General features: G+C 35.8%; 3 protein-coding genes across 5 annotated transcripts; 1 reads left to right on the forward strand and 2 right to left on the reverse strand.

The window, feature by feature from the left end:
• Positions 1-3,589: 3,589 nt before the first annotated feature.
• Positions 3,590-8,347, forward strand: LOC21387235 (DNA excision repair protein ERCC-1). The gene is made up of 10 exons (XM_010096362.2): positions 3,590-3,890; positions 4,154-4,277; positions 4,628-4,731; positions 4,939-5,038; positions 5,879-5,955; positions 6,145-6,244; positions 6,493-6,564; positions 6,659-6,727; positions 6,884-7,221; positions 7,959-8,347. The coding sequence occupies exons 1-9, from the start codon at positions 3,634-3,636 to the stop codon at positions 7,202-7,204; spliced, it is 1,224 nt and encodes a 407-aa protein (XP_010094664.1). The 5' UTR covers positions 3,590-3,633; the 3' UTR covers positions 7,205-7,221; positions 7,959-8,347.
• Positions 8,348-8,369: 22 nt separating this feature from the next.
• On the reverse strand, positions 8,370-11,495 carry LOC21387236 (probable serine/threonine-protein kinase PBL7). The gene is made up of 6 exons (XM_024164423.1): positions 11,037-11,495; positions 10,475-10,731; positions 9,598-9,974; positions 9,014-9,146; positions 8,664-8,753; positions 8,370-8,550 (listed from the first exon to the last, which is right to left on the reverse strand). Exons 1-6 carry the CDS (start codon positions 11,356-11,358, stop codon positions 8,380-8,382), a joined length of 1,350 nt encoding a protein of 449 aa, XP_024020191.1. The 5' UTR covers positions 11,359-11,495; the 3' UTR covers positions 8,370-8,379.
• Positions 11,496-14,123: 2,628 nt separating this feature from the next.
• Positions 14,124-18,329, reverse strand: LOC21387237 (UDP-N-acetylglucosamine transferase subunit ALG13 homolog). 3 transcript variants are annotated; one of them, XM_010096364.2, is made up of 4 exons: positions 18,184-18,329; positions 16,673-16,896; positions 15,690-15,789; positions 14,124-14,581 (listed from the first exon to the last, which is right to left on the reverse strand). In XM_010096364.2, exons 2-4 carry the CDS (start codon positions 16,847-16,849, stop codon positions 14,325-14,327), a joined length of 534 nt encoding a protein of 177 aa, XP_010094666.1. In that variant the 5' UTR covers positions 16,850-16,896; positions 18,184-18,329; the 3' UTR covers positions 14,124-14,324. The 3 variants fall into 3 exon arrangements, with proteins under 3 accessions (XP_010094666.1, XP_024020194.1, XP_024020195.1); XM_024164426.1 differs by having other exon boundaries at positions 18,159-18,329; XM_024164427.1 differs by lacking the exon at positions 18,184-18,329 and adding an exon at positions 17,883-18,139.
• Positions 18,330-22,063: the final 3,734 nt, after the last annotated feature.

The following is a 22,063-nucleotide window of genomic DNA, read 5'->3' on the forward strand; positions in this document are numbered from 1 at the left end:
GGTTTTTTTTGGGGGTGTTTTTTTTTGGGCTTTTGTTTGGATTTTTTTTGGGGTTTTTTTTTGGGAGTTTTTTTGTGGGTTTTTTTGTGGGTTTTTTTTGGGGGGTTTCTTTTAGGGGTTTTTTTCGGGAGTTTTTTTGGGGTGTTTTTTTTTGGAGTTTTTTTTAGGGGTTTTTTTTGGGGTGAAAGTAATAGCATTCTGCCGCAGCATTTTAGGTGCAGCTGGCAAGTGGGATGACATCAGCACACTACCTGGAGGAAAAGGACAAAAATCCATGTGAGCTGATTGAGCTGTACAGCAGTGTGGACCACTGTAGCTCTTATCAAATGACACCTCGGCCTTTTTGTTGCCGTAGAAGGGATTGTTTTTGGGAGAGAGGCAAGCAGCCGCCAAAGACAAGAGGAGAAAAATAGAAGGAAATAAAGGGCAATATAGTACCGAGAGAAAGCAAGTACCAAAGACGTGAGAGAAAGAAGAAAAAAATCAAGGAGGAGAGCTGCTGAGATGAGGAACTGAAGAGAATGACAAGGAGAAATTCTAAAAGATCCAAGATCTAGCTCCTCAATTCTTCTTCTTTCTATTAGCTTGATTCTTTTATTATTTTTTATATTAATTAAGACATAGATTACTCTAGAAATCTGGTTCTTGTAATCACCATTATGAACTAATTTGTTAAGCTGGATCTGCTAATGGAACGAAGGTTGTAAGGATGATGGTTGCTTAAGGAATGTTAATTAATTCTATTTCATGTTCATCTATATGTGCTTAATGCTTATTTTTGTCTTTGACTAGCCATCAATCACAGAATACAATATTAAGATTAATACTAGAAAGGTTAATTTTAGTTGGATCTAAGATAGATGATGCAAGTTCAATATTCTAGTTGAGTTTATTGATTTGTGAATAGTATATGAATATATTGTTCATCTTGCATAACATATAGAAATCCGAGTTTAATTTGCATTCTGAAACTAGATTCACATAGGAATATGATGGAAATAGTTGAGAAATCTTTAGATATAATGACTTCAGGAGAATCTTATGCACAATAAATGAGTTTCTGCTAACAGGACATTTATGTTATAGCATTCTTGCAACATTTTCTATTAGACTTGCAACTAAGGGGAAATTAGTAGGTCCAGTTGATTTACTGCACTGCATACACTTCATTTTAGCATTCTTGAGCTACTGGTTAATCTTTGCTTTTCATTTTACATGTATGCATTTAAAACAATTGGGTAATTTCTGAACATTAGTTATTATCATTTTAAAACTGGTAAATTAGTTGAATTTTGCATGTACACTTGGTATTTCATTTTCTGTGGGACGATATCCGTACTCTGTACACTTTATTACTTGTCTGTGATACATGCACTTGTGAGTATAAAAATCACGCAACAATGCACAATCCCAAGGTTCTTAAAAACCAAGGGCTCTTATACCAAGACTTGTCACGCTCCTAAACAGGGGTTAGTGACGTGGAGGCTTGTTTAAGAATAAAAATATAGATTAAGAAAGTGTTAAACATATAATAATGTTAAAATCATTTTCAAGGATCAACATTTAGAAATTTCCAAACAAATCCCGCTATTTTAAGGAAATTGAGTTTTAGAAAAAGTGAGGCGGACTTTACAAAACCACAATCACGGTCAAATCAATTTCAAAATTCAACCTCTGGCTTCCACAAGGTTTCCACGTCGTGCATGCATAAACAATACAGAAAAGTAGAAAGCTGACATCAACCACAGTCTAGTAGAATTTAAGGTTATAATCCATAATTTATACATGCCTTAAAATAAGAGAAAATACATAAAACAGTTCACAGCTTCTTGTATTCTTGAGTGGATTTCCACCGATTATCACCGTCTACTCAGCACTACTTCTAGCGTTGCCTAGGAGGGGTTTAAATACATAAAACATAGAAAAAGTGAGCTAAATGCCCAGTAGGATATGATTTTATAAAACTGAATCAATAAATGGAAGTATAAGGTCCGAACATGTCATTCGAAACCGAACATCCTTTTTAATAAAAGGAAATAAAAGTAAGTCACAAAAGTCCGTATTACGGTAAGTGGTTCATGTTGAGTCACTTACCTTATCGCAAGGCCATGATATCACCACCGTAGTGGCCCGTATGGGTTTCTAGACCTGCCCCAAGGATACGATCTCCATACCTCGATCTCTCATGCCATCAGCTTGTTACCGTTTTTTAAAATATCTCATTTTAAGAAAATATCATATAAAACTCTTCTTTAGGTTTCAATTATTTCAAATACGTTTTTATCTTTAAAACGTTTTCATAGGCCAAATATATTTAAAACAGGCTAACAAGGGTGTGTACAAGAACATCCTACCTCTTGGCAATTTACTCTACGGATAACTTCACGTTGTCCAACCGTCTATTCTTGAAGTGCCACGTCCAATCGTGCCGCTATCTTTATCATCAAAATAATGTTTTAGAATTGAGATCTCACCTCTAAAATATATCTAGTTCAATTGCGTACAATTGCTTCCCATTAGTGTGCCTTGACTCAAAACTAAAGTTTATAAACAACTTCACAATCCAAGTTAAAGTTTTTCTCTCTTTTCTTCTTTTTTTTTCAGTTTTGCTACAACTTTGCTGTAGTAAAGTGTAGTAAGGTGCAGCCAGAGAACAATACCAAAACTCGCATTTTCAAGTTGATTTCAAGATAAATTCATGGGAAATCACTGAAACCAGTTTCCAAACACTTCAATATACTCAAGAACTGAAAATCCTCAAATTCAACCTAAATTTTACCACAATTTGTCCAAATCTAAACCTAAATAAAAATTCATCAAATCTTAACCAAAATCATACTTCTTTAAATTAAGAATTCAAATACAATAGTGGGTTTCTCAAGAAATTTTATCTCAAACTGGTTGAAGAGTCTTTCTCTCAGTTTTGTTTTTGTTTTTTTTTTCTTCTTATTGCTTCGGCCAGCAACAGCCGAAGAGAGAGAGTGAGTGAGGGGGAGAGAGAAACGGCCGGGAAAGAGAGAGAGAGAGAGAGAGAGAGAGAGAGAGCGCGCCGGGGGAAGAGGACGCCGGAGAAAGGAGAGGGAGAGGGAGACTGCCGGTGAGAAAACAGAGGAAAAATAAAAAGTAAGTGTATTTTCAAATTTGAAAGTAATTAAAATTTTTAATGACATAATTAATTAAAAGAATTAGTATTAAATACATTAATAAATCACAATTAATATAATTAAACGTATTTAATTCTCCAAGTTGTTACGAGTACTTTTAGGCCTCGTTCATTTCACCGATTCGAGTTTTCAGTTTTAGGTTTCTACAGTAAAAAGTTCTCATAAAATGTCACATCTAACTTTTTCTGTTACAGTGAAAAGCTCTTAAAAAATGTCACATCTCAACTTGAATTGAAAATTAAAATCCACGAAGTGAACGATGCCTTAATAAATTAGATAGAATATGTAATTTTTCTCCTCTTTTCCCCTTCCTTACCAAATGTACTTTAGGCCCTCTAACTGTGGGCATGTATCTGGGCCTCCAGCAAGTACCAGCCCAACGTGTGAGCACAGTTTTTCAGAAGCTCCCCTCCGGGGTTCGTCTCTGTAACAGAAGGCAACGAAAGAGAAATATTATTCATTGTGAGCTATGGAGGAAGACGGCTACGATGACAGAGGGAAAAACACGAACACGAACACGAACACGAACACGAACAAGGTGGTGATCAAAATCCCGTCGTACCAAGAAGTTCTCAAGACCTCACAGTGGAAATCAACGCCACCCTCTCTCTTCGCTCCCTCTCAGACCTTTTCTCAAGCTTTCGCTTTCGTCAAATCCTCCGAATTCTACTCTCCTCCTCCGCCTTCTTCAACCTCCGCTGCCGCTTCGGAGATCACTGCTTCTCGGTACGATTTTCGTTTTCATATTCGGCGTTTTTTTTTTCGGTAGATTTTGTTGGAGGAAATGGACGACATTTTTTAAGCTTGAAGCTTCTGTTGATCTTTCATGTCCTAAAAGTCTGATATTTAATTCCTGTTTGAGAAATTTGTTTTATATGCGTTGTTCAATGGCCAAGGAAATGTGGAAATACTGGACATTTTTTAAGCTAAACGATGATTTTTGCGTTAAATTGACGTTTTTTTTTTTGCGGCGATTTCTTGCCTTGTAGGGAACGTCAGTCCAATGTTCCATCTTCTTCATCATCTGCGTCTACTAGTGGTCTTTCTTCTTCTTGGTCGTCATCGTCTTCATCTACTCAGAATCGTAATGCAATTCTTGTCAGCCATAGACAGGTTTTTTCCCCTCAATCTTTTTTTCTTTTTGCATTATTTTCCCACAGGGCATATTGTAGCATAAATTGTTTTTTTATCGTATGTTAGAGCTTTAACTTTATTGACATAGTTACTGTTTACTGATCATAAGTGCATGCCAAACAAGTCATCGAAATTCTCAATTTGAACTGGGAATCTAATATAGATTGGTGTTTGGGAGAGAAACAAATGAGTGGTTTGGATTTTGAAAAGGGGGAATTTGGGTTAGGTTTCGAGTTCAAATTGAGAATTGTGGTTCAAACCCGTGCAACAAATGGGTGCTTAATGATTTTGCCAGAAGTAGGAATGAATATATGCAGTTCTTTATGCAGAAAGGGAACCCATTGCTCAAACATATCAGGAATGTGAGATGGGCATTTGCAGATGTTGTTTGTGACTACTTGCTTGGGCAAGGCTCATGTGCTCTCTATCTAAGGTTAGAATTATTAGGTTACTGTCGCATGGCTTTTTGTACGTGCATGCACATTCCAAATTTGTGTAAGAAACTTATGGAACATGCTTTTGCTTGTACTTTGTAGCCATTGTTGATTTGCGACAAAGATTATTATTCCAACATGCTCTTGTTTGATACATGTTGAAAGTAAAACTAGTTCTTATCTATGCATTTGACCATTTGTTGCAGTCTTCGGTATCATCTGCTGCATCCAGACTACTTGTATTACCGTATAAGGGAATTGCAGAAGAACTTCAAGCTTAGTGTTGTTCTTTGCCATGTTGATGTGGTAAGCAATTAAGCCAACCTTGCCTGCTTCAAAGTTCAGTGGTATTCCTTTTTTTTTTTTTTCAAAAAAGCCTTATCTGTTATGAGTGTGGAGCCTAATAAGCCAAGAGGAGAAAAAAAAAAAAAAAAAGAAGGTTGTTGGGCGCTGCAACGCTAGGCTATGGGCGCAGGCCATTCGTGGCAGAAACAGCAGCGCCAGGGTCCTGGCACTGCAGCGCCAGGTGTTGTGCGTGCTACAGATTTCGCTCTGTTGGGCGTCGCAGTGCCAAGGGATGGGCGCTGTTGAGTGTATGAGAAATACAAGTGAGTGATTGAGGGCCACTGCTGGGGTGCTGGCTGGCGCTGCGGTGCTACGGATTTTGCTCCATTGGGCGTCGGAGTGCCAAGGGGTGGGCGCTGTTGAGTGTATGAGAAATACAAGTGACTGATTGAGGGCCCGTTTGGGAAGCGTATTTGAACCATGATTTGGGTTTTGATTCAAATTCCTTGTGAGAGAACTATTGGCGGGAATTTTTTATATTCAAATTCTTTGTGAGAGGAAAACATTGTAGTAGAGTCATGATTTGAGTTTTGAGTATATGTACCAAACAACTCCTAAGTGATTCTCTATATTCGATTTTCTTCAACAATATAGTGAAATCTGCGGCAGCAGAAACATGATGTAGCCAAATTGGTGAACCTGTATAAAATTCTTGATGTTGGTTTCTGCTTTTATTTTCGTTCATTATTTTTCATTTTCAGTAATTAATTTAGGTTTAGCCTAGATTTTCCGTAATACTATCAATGTAGTGTTTATTTTTTATTTTTTATATATTGCTCACTAATTTTTCTTTGGTTGCAGGAGGATGTTGTTAAGCCTTTACTTGAAGTTACTAAGACAGCCCTGCTTCATGATTGTACCCTGTTATGTGGTTGGAGGTATTGATATATTTCCTGTCAAGTCCAAATGCATTATCCACAAAACACGTTTAATTTTGGAATGCCTATGATTATTCCCTTCTTTTTTGGGTTAGAATAGTGAATGGAGACAAAATGCAGTTGTAAAGTATTGAAGTATCTTGCATTCACTTGCTGGACCAACTATTGATCGTTTTTTATTTGCTGTAGCTTGGAGGAATGTGGTCGCTATTTGGAGACTATTAAAGTGTATGAAAACAAGCCTGCTGATATCATTCAAGGTCAAATGGATACCGATTATCTGTCACGGGTAACATATTGTTTTTCTTTTCGTTTTTCAGATCAGTTTATGCTTCTAAGCATTTGGCTAACACATTTGACATTTTTCTGAGTGGAGTTTTCAGATCAGTTTATGCTTGTAAACGTTTGGTGAATATTTTGACTTAGCAGTTGAAATATCTAGGATTCATTTAAACATAGTGTATTTGTGCTAGACATATTTTAAGGTTGTTGTGTAATGGATCGACTGAACAGAATTTGTCTCAATCTTTGTTGTAGCTAACACATGCTCTCACAACAGTTCGGCATGTAAACAAGACTGATGTAGTTACACTTGGTAATGCATTTGGGGTAGGCCTGCTGTCTTGCACCGAGAATTTCTAATTTTCCATCATCTTGACTTTTGATGAGTATTCATTTGAAGATGGTTGTCTGGTTGTTGCAGTCTCTTTCTCATATCATGGATGCATCAATGGAAGACCTTGCACGTTGCCCTGGCATAGGAGAGCGCAAGGTATTTTTCCATAATTAAGGTCTTGTCTTATCTTTTATGGGGCCTGAACTGAAGTGTGGGGTCGGATTTCACCTCTTTGATAGATCTTCTTTTCTTTATTAGGGTACCATGAATGAAAAATAATGCTTCCAAGTATGTGAACCTATAATTTATCAGGTAAAGCGCTTGTATGATAGTTTTCACGAACCATTCAAGCGTGTAGTTCCCAGCTATCCTGCTGTTCCAGAAACCTCCACTCAGAATAATGCTGAAGTTGGTTCAGCGAATGAAGATAAAGAAGCAAAAGAAGAAAAAGACAGAGAAAAGGAAAGTAAACGCAGGAAAAAAGAACCGCAATTGACCGTTAAATCGGCGCTATCTGCTGCCTTTTCCAAATATGCAGATAAAGTTCGTAAAAAGAACAATAAATCTCAAGGGGAGGGGAGAGGAGAAACAAGTGCTGCTACGGAACAGGAAGCTGAAAACAAAAATTTGTAACAGTTCAAGACTTTAAGGTGATATTTATTTCTTTGGCCGAGTCTCAAACATATCCTCAAGTAGAAGGATTCAGTGAGATGAAAATTGTCCTGCTTCATTCCATCTGGAAGAGAATGTACAGGCTCACATTTATTAGTGTATCAGAAAAATAGTGATTGTACTTTTTGTCCCGTTAGATCATCACACGCATCTTAGAGATGTTTTTCTTTGAAATAGTTTGGTGAAATATATGTAGACGTCTTTGACCATATGCTCAATGCAAGTTTCTTCTTTAAGGACGGTCCTGTCTAATGGCTAAATTATACCACTACTAACTTTTGTCTCTTCCCTCTGAACCTTCTTTGATCTAAAGATTCCAAGCTATGGTTGTCTACTAATAGGTTATTCGCAAATTATCTTATTGATGTGGGATTTTTCAACTAGCACACGAATCACATCCTTAAAGAACGCTAACTGGTTTTGGATTTCCAAGATTTCGGATCGTTAGGTTGCTGCTGAAGTATCTGAAATTATAAGGATGCCTTGGGAGTATTTAATAGAGTAGTTCATGCTAAAAGGTCACTGGTTGTACATGGCTAATACCTCTAGCTATTTTAAGGTTTGGACTTTGGACTTTGTTTTAAGATGTGTGAGCTATTGTTATTATTAATGATCAATAAAACATGTGGCATTGAGCAAAAGAACAAACGAAGATAATTGGCTTGAAATTCATTTTGCTCTCTCTAACACCAACTTGTCGATCTTCTTTTTGCAGCATTCTAATGAAATGGCAGGTTTATACAACAGGGAGCCAAATTCTTAAGCATGATCGTCCTAACATTCTGTCAATGGAAAGTGGCAGTGCCTTTTTAATACATTGATCTATACATAACAGCACGTGAAATTTGTCTACAGAAAATTAGGCTATTCAACATCCTGTAACCCTCTGCTCAAAACTTCCATGAACTTGGCCTCCCCCCAATCGTAGAACGTCTTGTTAAGGCTCTGAAACCAAAGTCCATTGTTGTTTCTGGTGTTGCAGTTTTCTTATGCATCAAGGATCTTTCAGAAGCTGCTGATAAATCAGGCCAAGAAACCACCAACCTTTTTTGTGAACCGCATAAACCTTCTCGGAAGCTACAAATAAGTTGCGAAAGGGTGATCGGAGATCTGAATTGATCGTTCCGTCCCAGTTTTCATGGAGTAACCTGATACCTGGGACTCACTCTTTGGTTGGTAAATCTTGTGGAGCTAGAGATACTGACAGATGAGTTCTTAGCGAGTGGGATCAGTGACTGCACAACATCAGTCATTAGAGGCCGATAATCTGCTTCTGGCTGCACACACATGGCGGCAATAGCGGCTATCTATAAAGCCAATGCAGCAGTGACAAGAAAATAAAGTTAGTTGCAAAGTCTTAGCATCAGAAATTTGTTCGCTAATGTTGGTTGTAATTCTGATGAATGGAAGCTGAGTTTACCTGAATTAGATCCTTCTTTGAGTAATGGCCTTTTAAAGCTGGATCAACCATCTCCACAACCTTTTCTCTGCTTGTTAACCTTGGAAGGGCCTGATAAACCATTAGAATTAGAAACGTGAGAAAAAGGGGGGTGGGGGGGAAGGATTAAAATGACATCAGTTAAATAATAAAAACAAGCACTCCTTGAAAGTTCTCATCCAAAAAATAAAAAAAATAAAAAAAAAATTTAAATTCCATTTCGATCTTGGTTAGCTTCTTCATGTGGCTTCTTAATTCTTTTTCCACCTTTAAATACATGCCATGAAAAGTTGAAACTTAAGAAGAAAAATGACAAGATTCTGTGTACTAACCCATGAAACAAGGACATGTTCTCCAGGGGGTCGCTTGGTATCTACCGGTACGCGACCTGTTAACAGCTCCAAAAGAACAACACCATAGCTGTATACATCAGATTTTGTTGTAAGCTTTCCAGTTGAAGCATACCTACATTGCCAACAAAAATTTTTACAAAAGAGAAGGTCATACCTTGATCAAGTTTAGGTAAGTTATAGTCTATAGTTTTTTGTTTATTGTTCTATAAGTATACGTAAATTCTTTCATTATTGTGTTGACCAATGTAAATGGTGTTCATGAATTTGGTTTTTTTTATTAAAAAAAAAAAAAAAAAATAGGATGTGTTCATTTGCACAACTCAAATCATGATCATGACTCAAGTTATATGGCTACAGTGTTTGCTCTCACATGAATTTAAATTCAACTTTTTAACTACAGTATTTTTCTCAGATACCCAACTCAAGTTAAATAAACACACCCTACTCTTCCCCCATCTAGCCCTTGAAGAAGGAAAATGATAAATTGGATGATGGCAACTTAGGCCCATGTGCATTGCATTGTTTGATATTGTAATGATAATGAAAGGGACATAGGCTCTCACTCTGGTGCCAGATATCCCGTGGTCCCCAGCACGCGCGTTGAAATCTGACCGTTGATCTTGTCCGAACCCATTTTGGCCAATCCGAAATCCGATACTTTGGCCCGGAAATTTTGATCCAAGAGAACATTGGCGCACTTGAAGTCGCGGTGGATAACTGGTGAGATGCCATGCTCATGAATGGACTCAAGAGCCCTGGCACAATCAAGGGCTATCCTCGACCGGGTCCCCCAATCCAACGGCTGATGTCCATTGTTAAGGTGGTGTTGGAGACTGCCATTGGGCATGAATTCAAAGATAAGGAGCCTGTGATGTTGGTCAGCACAATAGCCAAGCAGCTCCACTAAATAAGGAGAATGCAATCTGCTAAGCAAGTCCACCTGCCATGATAGTCATTACGCTCCTTTCTTTTGAAAAATAAGCTAAAGTAACAATTCTTTTTCCACTTCCATGTGCAGATTATTGAAATATAATACAAGAATTAACTAGAAAAATGAGAAATGATTTGTATTTCCGGAATTCATGGCTCAATAAAACACAAAATGTGCCTGAGAGAGAGAGAGAGAGAGAGAGAGTGAGTGAGTGAGAGAGAGTCAAATCTCAAGAGTTGTTAACATACTAGGCTTGATGAGCTATTTTTGTTACCTAGATAGCATGTTCTAGTCTTACCTTTATTTGAGTTGACCTTCTAATGACACTTTTTTAAGGCAATTGATTTATTGACTTTCTTCCCCCCACCTTCTCTCTCTCTCTCCCTCTCCCTCCTTAATGCAACGACTTATATTTTATCTAATAAAGACAAAATAGGCAAGAGGCATGAGCAAATAGGAAAAAGGGCAAAGGAAGGGAAAAAAAAAAAGTAACAAATGAAGTCATTCACCTCAACCCTGAAAGCACGCTCTCCTTGCTTCCCCACCCTATGGAGCATCTTAATTGCAGCCACAGTTCCATCACGTAGGACACCTCTATACACCACTCCAAAGCCTCCTCTACCAATCACATTCCCTTCACTAAATCCACTTGTGGCCACTTCAAGTTCCTTGTATGTGAATACTTGCACTCCTTTGTATCCATGTTGATGATAATGTAGTTGTGACCTCCCAAAATGCCCTCCATGGAGACATCCACCCTTCAACTCTATTAATTTTGACACGTTTTCCAAGAATACCCAGATCAGATAATTCAGTCCCACACAACATTTAAAGACTTTGTTAGCAATTTAAACTTTCTATTTCTCTAAAAGTTCATGTTTTTAAGTCAAAGTTGAGAGAAATAATTAGAATAAAAATTGTTTAGAATATCGTAACTAAATTGACACCATTTAAAGAACTGAGTGAATGAAAACATACTTTCAATATAATTTCTCAAATAATGGGATCTTTATTCTAGGACTGAAAATGCATGGGAAATATGGGAATGACATAAAATAGTGGGGAACGTACCTGGGCTAGAATTGAAATTTATAGCAGTTTGAGCAACGAATCTACTACTGCCATTATGGATGCCAGTACTCTCTTTGTAAAGACCATTGTTTTTGGAGGACTTGAGTCGTCTGAGCATTAATAAGATGAGAAATATGGCAAGAAGGAGCACAAATGAAATGATGGATATGGTGATTAAGAGAAAGGATTTTGAAGGGAAAATTTTGTGGTGGTGACGGTGGTGGTGGTGGTCATGGCCTTGAAAATGTGAAGAGTCGTGTTGTTTGTTGGTATGGTTTCCTGCTAAAAGACCAACAAGTGGCCCTGTGGTGTTAACTTCCATGAGCACAAAGAGCGATGCAACAGAAATGAAATGGAAAGGGTTGTGTGTGAGAGAGAGAGAGAGAAAGAGAGAGAGATGGACTTGGAAAATGTCTAGGTGCAAACAGATGAAGTGTGTATAAATGGGGTTGGATTGGCTTTCCACTCTTTCCTTCGCTTTAAAATTGGTCAATGTTTCTTCACATGATTCACTTCTCTCTCTCTCTCTCTCTCTCTCTCCTCCTCTCTCCTCCTCTTCTCTCTCTCTCTCTCTCTCTCTCTCTCTCTCTCTCTCTCTCTCTCTCTCTCTCTCTCTCACTTCTCTTTATTAAGCAAAGAGGTTTTGTATACTTCACTCGTCCCTTGCATTGTAGTTTGTAAGGTATTGTCTGTCTCAGTATCAGAAATCTTTTTGCAAGCTTTTTGTCCATTTCACATCCGAGATCATAATCATCTACTCATTATATACAATCCACATCCTGCAAAAGATCCGTGATATATCAATCCTTATAGGGCTTTGTGGACATGTGGATAATGACTTTTTATCACCCTCTAAGTTAGAGTTGGCAACTGTGCCAGCAATGTCACCACAAATAATGTAGCATATTGCGAAAAGGTAATATACCTAATAATATTATTGTTGAAAAATGGGCTCCTAGGTTAGAAAGTTTCAAGCCTAAAGTCATTAGAAGTGAGACAAAAATAAATAGCCATACAAAAGAGGAGCTTTTTACGCTAGGGTAATGCACATTTCAAAATGTTAGATTTGGTTAAAAATTACGTTAAAATGAAAAAACATACAAATTGACAGAACTTTAACAAATTTGATGGTTAAAAATATAGTGATATTGATAGGGTATTTAACATCTTTTCATACCTTACCCAAAAAAAAACTCATAAAATATGCAATAGTAAGAGCATCTATGTTGATTAAAGTCAACATAACTAAAAACAAGTAATCTAAAATAGGACTCTGATCTTGAATCAAAATCTACTTTATTTTTTTGTCTAGTTAGGTTAGGTGTACTTAAAATTAAATTTTGAAACCTCATGAATCGTTTAATTATTTTAGTATTTGATTCCTATTCATGTAGTCTAATTGTTAAATTTAAATGAAATGACAAATAAATAGTAGAAGGACATGGAACGATACAGAAAAATGGGGAGCACTCCTCGGATCATTTGGGCAATACTAATTGTTTTTAGTTCAAATAAATATTTTCTTTTTTTTTTTTTAAATCTTAGCTTGGATATTAATTTTACTTGGATGATAATCACTAGGCACTGGAAGCATTGTATTTCTGTAGGATTCTTTGGAGACATTATGTAACAGAAGGGAGATTTATCTTGGGATTTGTAGGAGAATGAGTGTCAAAATCCGCCTCTATTTCGGAAAGAGATTCTCAGGTTAATTGATGAGATAATGAATCATTATACTACTTGGGGGCATCATTCAACCGGCAAAATAGGTAAGTGGATTCTTGATAATGTACCCACTTGCTTATTTTGGCAATATATGGTTGTGGTTCTTTGACAGTGACTCAGGATCTTCAAACTTAATTAAAAAGAAAGAATGCCAACAAAAAACGAAAATTAGAAAGAAATAAGTTTGCATTAAAACTTTACCACTTTGTCCTCTGTAGTCTTTTTTCTTGTATTATTTCTTTTGCCAAAAATTATCTTCCTATGTTTGTGTCTTTATATATGTATTAGAAAATGATCTGAATCATTTTGCTTCTATGCGTGGTTGTTGACATTTTCTTTTCAACGGCTCAAATTGTTTCTTTTCATCATTTAATGGTTTATATGTGAGATACACATACGTTAAAAAAAAAAGAGAAGAAAGAAAGAAAGAAAGAAAAATAGGAGGATATATTTTAGTGTTACCAATATGTATATATGTTTATGGCAAATTAATTAATATGAAGGTGAGGAACTATATAGCCATGTTATGGCTGGATCATACCCTCTCTTTCCCCCCCCTTTTTGGGACCACATTTTTGTAATCATACCCTCTCTTTTCCTCCCATTTTTGGGACCACATTTTAGTAAAGCCAAAGAGTTTCCTCTCTTTTTCTCTCTTCTTTCCCTCACTTTTGGGGGTAGTAAAGTACCATTTCATTTGTGTTTTTTCTTTCTTTTTTTTTTTTCCTTACTTCCTTTTTTCTTCTCTTCTGTCTCTTCTATAATTCTTTTATTTTTACCTCTTTCCTCTTCAATAAAGATTGAAAAGGACCCCTAATTGGACCTGACCCGGCTAAGCAGTGGAAAGTCACTTTCTGCATGGGTTGGAAACTGTCCCTTGTATATGCCAGTCTCTTTCAAGCTCAGCTAAACAAAAAACGCTCATCTGTAAATTGCAGAAATCATGTGGATGCTTCAATATCGTACAAATTTAGCTGGGATCTGGGTGAAAAAGAAACTCATGTGGGGGGCCAAAAAACAAGTTCAAAGTTGAAAGCAAGGTAGGTAACTATCTCATAAATGTTAGGAGTAAATAGTCTCTTCCTTATTTATGTCCCTCGTAAATGCCGAATACTCTTTTTCAAATGGACAAACCTTGGCATAGTACGAGGAAAAAACATCACCAAAACAATAATTTTAACTGGTTTAAAACGAAATTTGCAAAACTTATAAGATGTGTTTAATAACCCACGGAGTGTTAGTTGGAATGATCAGGGCTTTGGTCTGCTCTCACAAGGTCAGGGATTCGAATCACCTCATGTACATGACAAATGTAATAGTTTCCTGCCTTCTAAAGATTGTAGATTTGGCCGAGGACTCTAGTTTCAACCTAGGGCTCATAAAGTGAGCTCGAGGGATTTCTGGGTATTAAAAAAATAAGATGTGTTCAATAGATGGTATTAGTACACAACCTGAGAGGCCATAACAATCCTTTTGCCAACTCAATTTAAGACTATATATTAATTGATGTTTCAAACTTGTTTAATTCTGAGTCAACTTAAGCAATGAAATAATGGGATTCTTTCAATCATCTGGGAAGCCAAGAAACCTGTTAATAAGCTTTGCAACTGGTGTGGCATCGCCTGGATGGTACGGAACAAGTGAATCCAAATTCATATCTGCAATTATCTGATTAACCGTTTGAGGGCGAGCGCAGTATAAATGCTTCCTCTCTGCTAGCTCTTCCGCGAGTTCGCTTTGATGATTGTCCATTAAATCTTCGTTCACAACCACAATTAACGGTTTCCTGAGCCGCAATGTCTCAAATATGCTTCCTGACCCTGCACCAGGGTAAGAACATTTACATGACTCACCAGAATTAAGATAACTAATCGCTCCTCGGAAGACATGGAAGTGGCATTGAACAACCAAAATCTCCCTTTTCTTTGTTGTTATTGTTGCTACTACACTTTTTTTAAGAAGTTTGATATAACTTTTCAGCAACTCGAAGAAAATTTCCGCTGCACTGACAACTGAAAAATAACTAATTGAAACATAACTAATTTTTCTACACAGATTTGATAAAAAAAAAAAAAGAATGCGAAGGACCTCTTCAAGAATTTAAAACAGAAACCAAACTTTGAACCATGAACTGTAACACATTAAATTATCAGATTATTCAAGCTTTTGGGGCAAAAGAAAAGGCAAGAAAGATAGATTTACATGAAGGTAAGAAAGGGAGCAATCATTGTGGTGATTTATTTCAGCAATCACTCCTATCTTAACTGCTAGTAATAATAGACAAACTGAAAATGAAATGATGTGGACAGATCATGCAAATGTGACTGATCAGTCAAAGCTTTTGAACAGGAGCACATGAAAATAACTACATCGTATCTCGCTTCTCGTTGCCTTAAAAGATATGGGCTTATAGAAAAATTCACTCGTCTGTTTGTTTGTATTTACTAGCCAATAAGTTGAGACAAGAAAAACGTCACAACCGCGCAAACAGAATGCTTTTTATCTTTGTTCCACACAGTAATTAATATTTTTTTTCATTTAATAAAATGTGATGTACTCATTGTAACAGAAAGAGAAAAAAACAAAAACAAAAAAACAAAACAAAACAAAAAAAAAAAACAAAAACAAAACAAAACAAAACAAAAAAATTGGTGCATAGCTGGAAAGCTACATTTTAACTCTTCTAACAACCACAACCTGTACAACATCCCAACAAAATAGGTTTAAAGAATTCCAGAAAGGGAATATGAAATATCAAAAATATAATATGACTAGATGATTGTTGATTTTTGTAACTATAGATACAAATCTCAGCTAGTAATTTACAAAGTTACCCTGATCGTTTATAAAGTACCAATGCAAATGTCTGTAAGGCATAAAGCAATAAGTTGTTAAAAGAGAGGGAATCCAATACAATGAAATCCATACCTGCATGACTGATTACAAGAGAAGCTGATTTCAAATGGTCTGCAATGCTTGATGAAAAAGTGAAGTAGTCTACAGCTAGGGACCCGTTGCCTCCTTCGGACTCCATTCAGAAAAGGATATAAAACCATTAATTCAATCAGTCAATGGAAGAGATATCTCTTAAATTAAAACAAAAATGTTGAAGCACCTGCAGATATGCCAAAATTTGCATCCAGTTATGCAGCAAAATTGCTTTGGAAATACTTTACATGAAAAATTTCATATAAGAAGTGAAAGTCCAGTCAAACAACAACGAGCCATATCCAACTTCTCATAATTGTCTTAACTCCATCTACAGTAGGACATATAACTTTTTTGTTCTTTTGTTTTTTTTTTTTTTTTTTTTTTTTTTTGAGAAGGGTATTTAACTTTTCGCGATATCATGAGTAACTGGTATTTAACTATTTATTGAATGTAATCTATGTGATCATCGTGACAAGTAATCTGTAATTGAAATCCTTTATCTGCAATTTTGGTTCTGAATGTCGTCTAAGAAGCTAAATAGCCACCATAGAGTCTGCAAATACTCAAATATTCCTAATATCCCAGGATCTTCTTACAACAGTTTTTTTTAATGCCGTATCCTAGATAACTTTTTTTTTTTTAGTACATAAAAAAACAAACTTTATTAGAGGAATATCAACAACAATGGTCATTTAAAGACCTCGAAAAATAATAAGAAATGTTGCTAGATTATTTCTACAAATTTTTAAGATTATCCTTCTTCCTTCAACCTTTCTCACTCCATATAAACTACATATCCAGAATTGCTGTTGCTTTGCTCAAAGTGAGAAAACTATTCCATTCAAGTTTAAAGCAACAGGTCTAAAAATCCAATCTTCAACCATGTGGATACAAAAACATCTGTTGAAGCAAAATCAACTAATCACATTGCCACGGACACTCCTGTACACATATAGAGAATCTCGAAAGTGAAGATATACCTTGGTCGGAACATAGGATCCGCGACCCATTTGAATAAGAAGGTGGGTATATCCTCTTTTTAATAGCTCTTGTTTGACTACTTGGGTGTCCATTGCTCTAACAAGAGCATCAAAACAAGTTGTTCCCACAGTGACAAACACTATCTTTCTAGGCTTTACATCCTCCATATCTCCCATTCACAGCAAATTAAGCTTTTCCAGAAAGCTGACTAGATGCTCTTTGTCTATGAAAGAAAATGGAAGACATTATACGTCACATATCTCACAAATATGAAGACATAATATCAAGACAAAAATTACAGTAAGAAATAAGTCATTATTTGAAGATAAAATTAGAGTCTAGAGTTACATAGTCAAATGCTGGCCATATTGCTTGCAACTCTGATGTATTAAAAAATCATAAAAATCAAACATTTTACAACGCCATAATCTACCAATTTCCAACAAATATCCAACTAATTTCACATATCTCACAGATATAAACTTTGAACAATATCCAACTAATCACACCACCCAATTTACAACAAATATCAAGCTAATCAAATTTTTATCAATCTTCCAAAAAAAAAAAAAATAATAATAATAATAATAATAATAATAAATCACAAATAGCTAAACACACGAACCAGTCAAAATTGAAATTTTCACCAATATCAACCAAAAATCACAATAGCAATTTTCAACAATCAAACAAATTCCAAAAACATCAATCAAATATCAACAAAATTCCACAACAAAAAACTTCAATAATCTATAAACCCAACTTCAACTTCAAACAAAAATGACAAACACAATTGAAGCTCTTCTCATTCTTATGGCCAACAACCGCAAGCTCGGGCGTAACCACAATGAAAATCTCTTTCTCCTTGTCACTCTACCGTTTTCTGTTTAAACCAAATACTCATAGGCCTGTTAACAGAGCCGGCTTAACCCTAAGGCAGGTTAAGCGGCTGCTTAAGGCCCCAAAGTTTTAGCCTACAATTTAGGCCTGTTTCTATAATATTTTTTGGGCATGTATATGGTAGGGGGAGCTTTTTCCCCTACCGGTAGGGTGAAATCAAGCGATCCATATTAAATTTTAGTGAAGGTTTACGTAGTCTCATTCACACCAGATTGTAGCCTATATTAAGACTAACTCAGAAACCTTCAAATTATCAAATTTTCCTTGCAATCAACAATTCCAAAGAACTCAGACAACCCAGAAACCAACCTTCATATTATCAAAATTCCTAAACTGGTTGATTTCGAAACAAGCAAATCCAAGTTCCTAAACTGAATCAAGAGAGAAAAAAGTGAATGAGATTATGGTTTTGTTTGCTCCAGTTTCCGAATCTATTGTTTCCTCGAAAATTCCTTCAATTTCTTCTTCCCCAAACACCTCTTCTATGTTCTCGTGACAAATATGAACTCTCCATTGTAGACATAATAATAACTTACACAAAATTCAGAAAATATTAACGATAACATTAATCATATTAATAATAACCATAGACGAAAGACTAGAGAGAAGCCTGTTTATGAAGAAGTCTGAGTATTCATAAACGCATGTGATCCGAGATCTTCAGCGAATTTAGTCTCTTTGATGAACGAGCAAAAAGATGATGAAGAAGTGGAAACCCGGCGCCACAATCAACGGAAAATCAAACCAACCGATATAAATCACTCTTCCTCCTTTAATCAGTGGGTCGTCCATTATGCCGGCGCCGTCGTGGGGGAGGACTGCAATCGGAGGATAGGCGAGTTGAAGCCGTCTTGCAGGCGCCGTTGGAAGAGAGGGCTTCTGTCGGAGAGAGGGGAGAAGTTGGGTGTGCGGGGTGCAGGATGCCGTGGGGTGAAACTGGCTTGCGACGCCGGGAGGTGGTGGCTGGTCTGCGAATTATCAAAGATGGGTTCGCAAATTAGGGATTGGGTCTGCAAAATTTGCGTTGGGTAAGGAAGGTTTTTTTTGTTTTGTTTTTTTGAATGGTGTGAATAAAAAAATTGATTAGGTGGGGTAGTGTTCATTCTTGTTTCTATAGAACAAAGTATTTTAGACCATAAATTTAATCCAACGGTCTTTATTATTTCATCATATCGGTCGGGAAAAAGCGCCCCCACCAGTTCATATTTTTTATATACTATTTAGATTTTTTTTATCACCACATAAAGTGGTACCTTCAAATATAAGATAGTTAATAGGGATTGAGATTTTTGAAATTAGAAACGGCAACTTAAAAAAAAAAAAAAGGGAAAAATAGATGATTTACGTTTAATAAGTATCCTGTATAGGAAAAAACTGAATAAATTGTAACCTTTTGTTTTGTGTAAAAAAGAAAAAAAAAATAATGTCAATCTATTTGCCCTCTTTCTTTTTTATTTAGAAAATTATATTTCTTTTTTTTTATATTTGCATTAATATTTCTCTATTTTCACAACAACAATCTATTCTCTCTAAGATCTTTTTTTTATTTTTAAATATTATACTGCTACTCTTTTCTCAACATATTTTTTAAAAGTTTCTATGTTATACCTCTCTTACTCATTTTTTTTTTATCTTTTTGTTGATTATTCTTTGGGAGATTCTCTGGTACATTACTAGTGAGCCAGGTATTTTAACCGTTAAATTTACATATTTTTTTACTTTTATATGATTTTATATAGATCTAACAGACAGAAAATATAATTTACCGGTATGTCGGCGTACCGGAAAAGGTCCCTTATTGTTTTTTGAATTTTAAATTAGGCATTTTATTTTTTGGTATGTTGTGCTGATAGTTTTCATGCATATCCATATTAAGTTTTAAGAATAAATATGTTCACTAGAAAATTTAAGTTGACGGGTATGACAAACTCAAGACAAAAAGAAAATAAAAAGTTTGATTCAATCTCAAAAAGAAGCTTTTGAAAATTATTGAAGCGGAGAAGTATACTTCTTTTTGGTGGAGAAGGTTTTAATGAGTTTTAACATTGAAATTTTAGTGTCATTACTTTAATTTTGTTGCCTTTTTATTTTAGTTGTTATTTGTTTTTCTTCATTTAATGTAATGTATTATTTTGTTAATTTTGAATGGTATAAGAGGATATTCAATTTTTTTTAATTTCATTTCAGTGCAAAATACTATATATAATCTCTATTGTTCCCACTCCTCAATGTCTCAGTCTCATTTTCACAAGGCAAACCCATTTTGCAAGCAAATTATAATTTACACAAATAACACCAATTACAACAATTATCTTATGACTAATACTACTTTTTTGTACTTTTATTTTTAACACTACCACATCAGCAATTGAGGAACCGATAAAGTTAAATTTTCAAAATTACTGGTAAAATTTAATGTCAGATTTCAACTTCCCTCTTCAATTTCGTTCTCTTCATTCGAACTCCCTCATATTTCTCTCCCTCTCTTTCTCTCTCTTCATTTTCTCTCTCATATTTTCTCTCTTTCTTTCTCCCGTCTCTCCTCACTTGAACAAGTTGTAAATGTCTCCTCAATTTTTCTCTCTTTATTTGAACTCACATCTTTTTCTCTCATTTTCCTTCTCTTTTTTCATTTGAGCTCCAACATTTTTTTTCTCTCTCTCTCTCTTTCTTTCTCCGCTCTCTCTCCCACTCTCCTCATATAAACAAGTTACAGATATTTCCTATATACGTTTAATCTCGACTTGCATTTAATGCGTGATACAACCTCGTATATAAGTATTAATAAAGAACACTTTGACTTTTTTTCCACATATATGGTAAGAAATCTTTAAAAAGAAATGTTTGGGTTATGAATTTGAGGGAACCAATTGGTCAAATTTGTTTTCAATTTGAATAATATGTGGAATATCCGTTTGATTTGCTCTGTGAGCATCATTATGTTTTCAAAAAAAATAATTTTTGTTTACCAGGTAGTCATTACGATAATGACCAGTGGTAATGATCGCCGTGACTGATATAGTAATTATCATAATTAATAGTGGTCATAATGGTGATTACCAGCATCATATGCTAAACTTCTTTTGTCATTAGTATGATTTTAATGCTAAATTCACTTTCAAACTAGTTCTCTTAGATACACAATTCAAACGTTCTTTTTTCAAGATTTCTTATTTTAGATTTGTGAGTTATGTGTGTTTTGTAGGATGTCGGAAGGCCAGGAGAATACATGTTAGATTCTTGATGGAATTTGATATTAGTAATGCAGAAATGACACGTAGAAAGGCGAAAGGTGGCTCTTGACTTATTAGTTTACGTTTAATTTTTTCAGCCTCTGCCGGCGGATCAGTTTGAGTACTTTGTTACTAACTTATTCATTGAAACGTGGATTGTCAACAATTTTCAGGATTTCTTTTAATGTTGGTTACGCATTTATCTTCGCACTTTGATATTTTAAACTTTTAGTAGGAGTATGTTTGATGTTTTGGTGTTTTGTTTGTTTGTTTGTTTGTTTGTTCTTTTTTAAATTCTATTTTAAAAGAACTATGAAGCACAAATATGCTGTTATGGTGGCTAAAAAAAGCTGCTTAGTGAATAACTTAGTCAGGTTTTATTCAGAAAATTGATTATAGTCACTACAGAAATTACCGTAGTGTACCAATTCAACTATTTTGTTATGTTAGTAGTAGGATTTCTTTACCGATTATACATCAAATGAAAAAACCACCAGTAGTTTTTTTTAAAAAAATATGTTTAGTGAATAACTTAGCATTTTTTTATTCAAAAAATTGATTATGGTCATTATAGAAATTACCAAGTGGTCATTTCAGAAATTAACGTAGTGTATCAATTCAACTACTTTGTCCTGTTAGTAGTAGGATTTCTTTACCATTTACACATAAAATGAAAAGAACCACTAGTAGAATCTAATAAAGTTACTTAATGAATAACTTAGGCATGACAAAACACACTATTTCCTTAGGGTTAGACATGTTAGAGAGATTGTAATATATCTCTCAATCTTGATATCACAAAATTGGATTAAAACACATTCAGGAGAGTAGGTTGACGCAAGCACGCGCTACAGCGCGAAAGAGAGCGTGCTGCAGCGCACAGATGCGCTGCAGCGCGTTTGGGCGCTGCAACCTGCGCAAAACCCTCGGGTCTGTTTTGCTAGGCACGCGCGCTGCAGCGCATAGCAGCGTGCGTTGCAGCGCACGGGCGCGCTGCAGTGCGCGTTTGGGCGCTGCAGCCTGCGCAAAACAGACCCTCGGGTCTGTTTTGCTAGGCATGCACGCTGCAGCGCACAGCAGGGTGCGCTGCAGCGCACGGGCGCGCTGCAGCGCGCATTTGAGCGCTGCAGCGCAAATCTTCGACGGAAAATGTGTTCGTGTGTTTTAGTGATCTGAAAAGGTCTCGAACCATTGCATCTATTTGTGATATGTTTTCTCACATATCTGAGCACTTATTAACAATAGAAATAACTATTG

Source organism: Morus notabilis, unplaced genomic scaffold, assembly GCF_000414095.1.
Source record: "Morus notabilis unplaced genomic scaffold, ASM41409v2 Scaffold1851, whole genome shotgun sequence".
Taxonomy (NCBI): domain Eukaryota; kingdom Viridiplantae; phylum Streptophyta; class Magnoliopsida; order Rosales; family Moraceae; genus Morus; species Morus notabilis.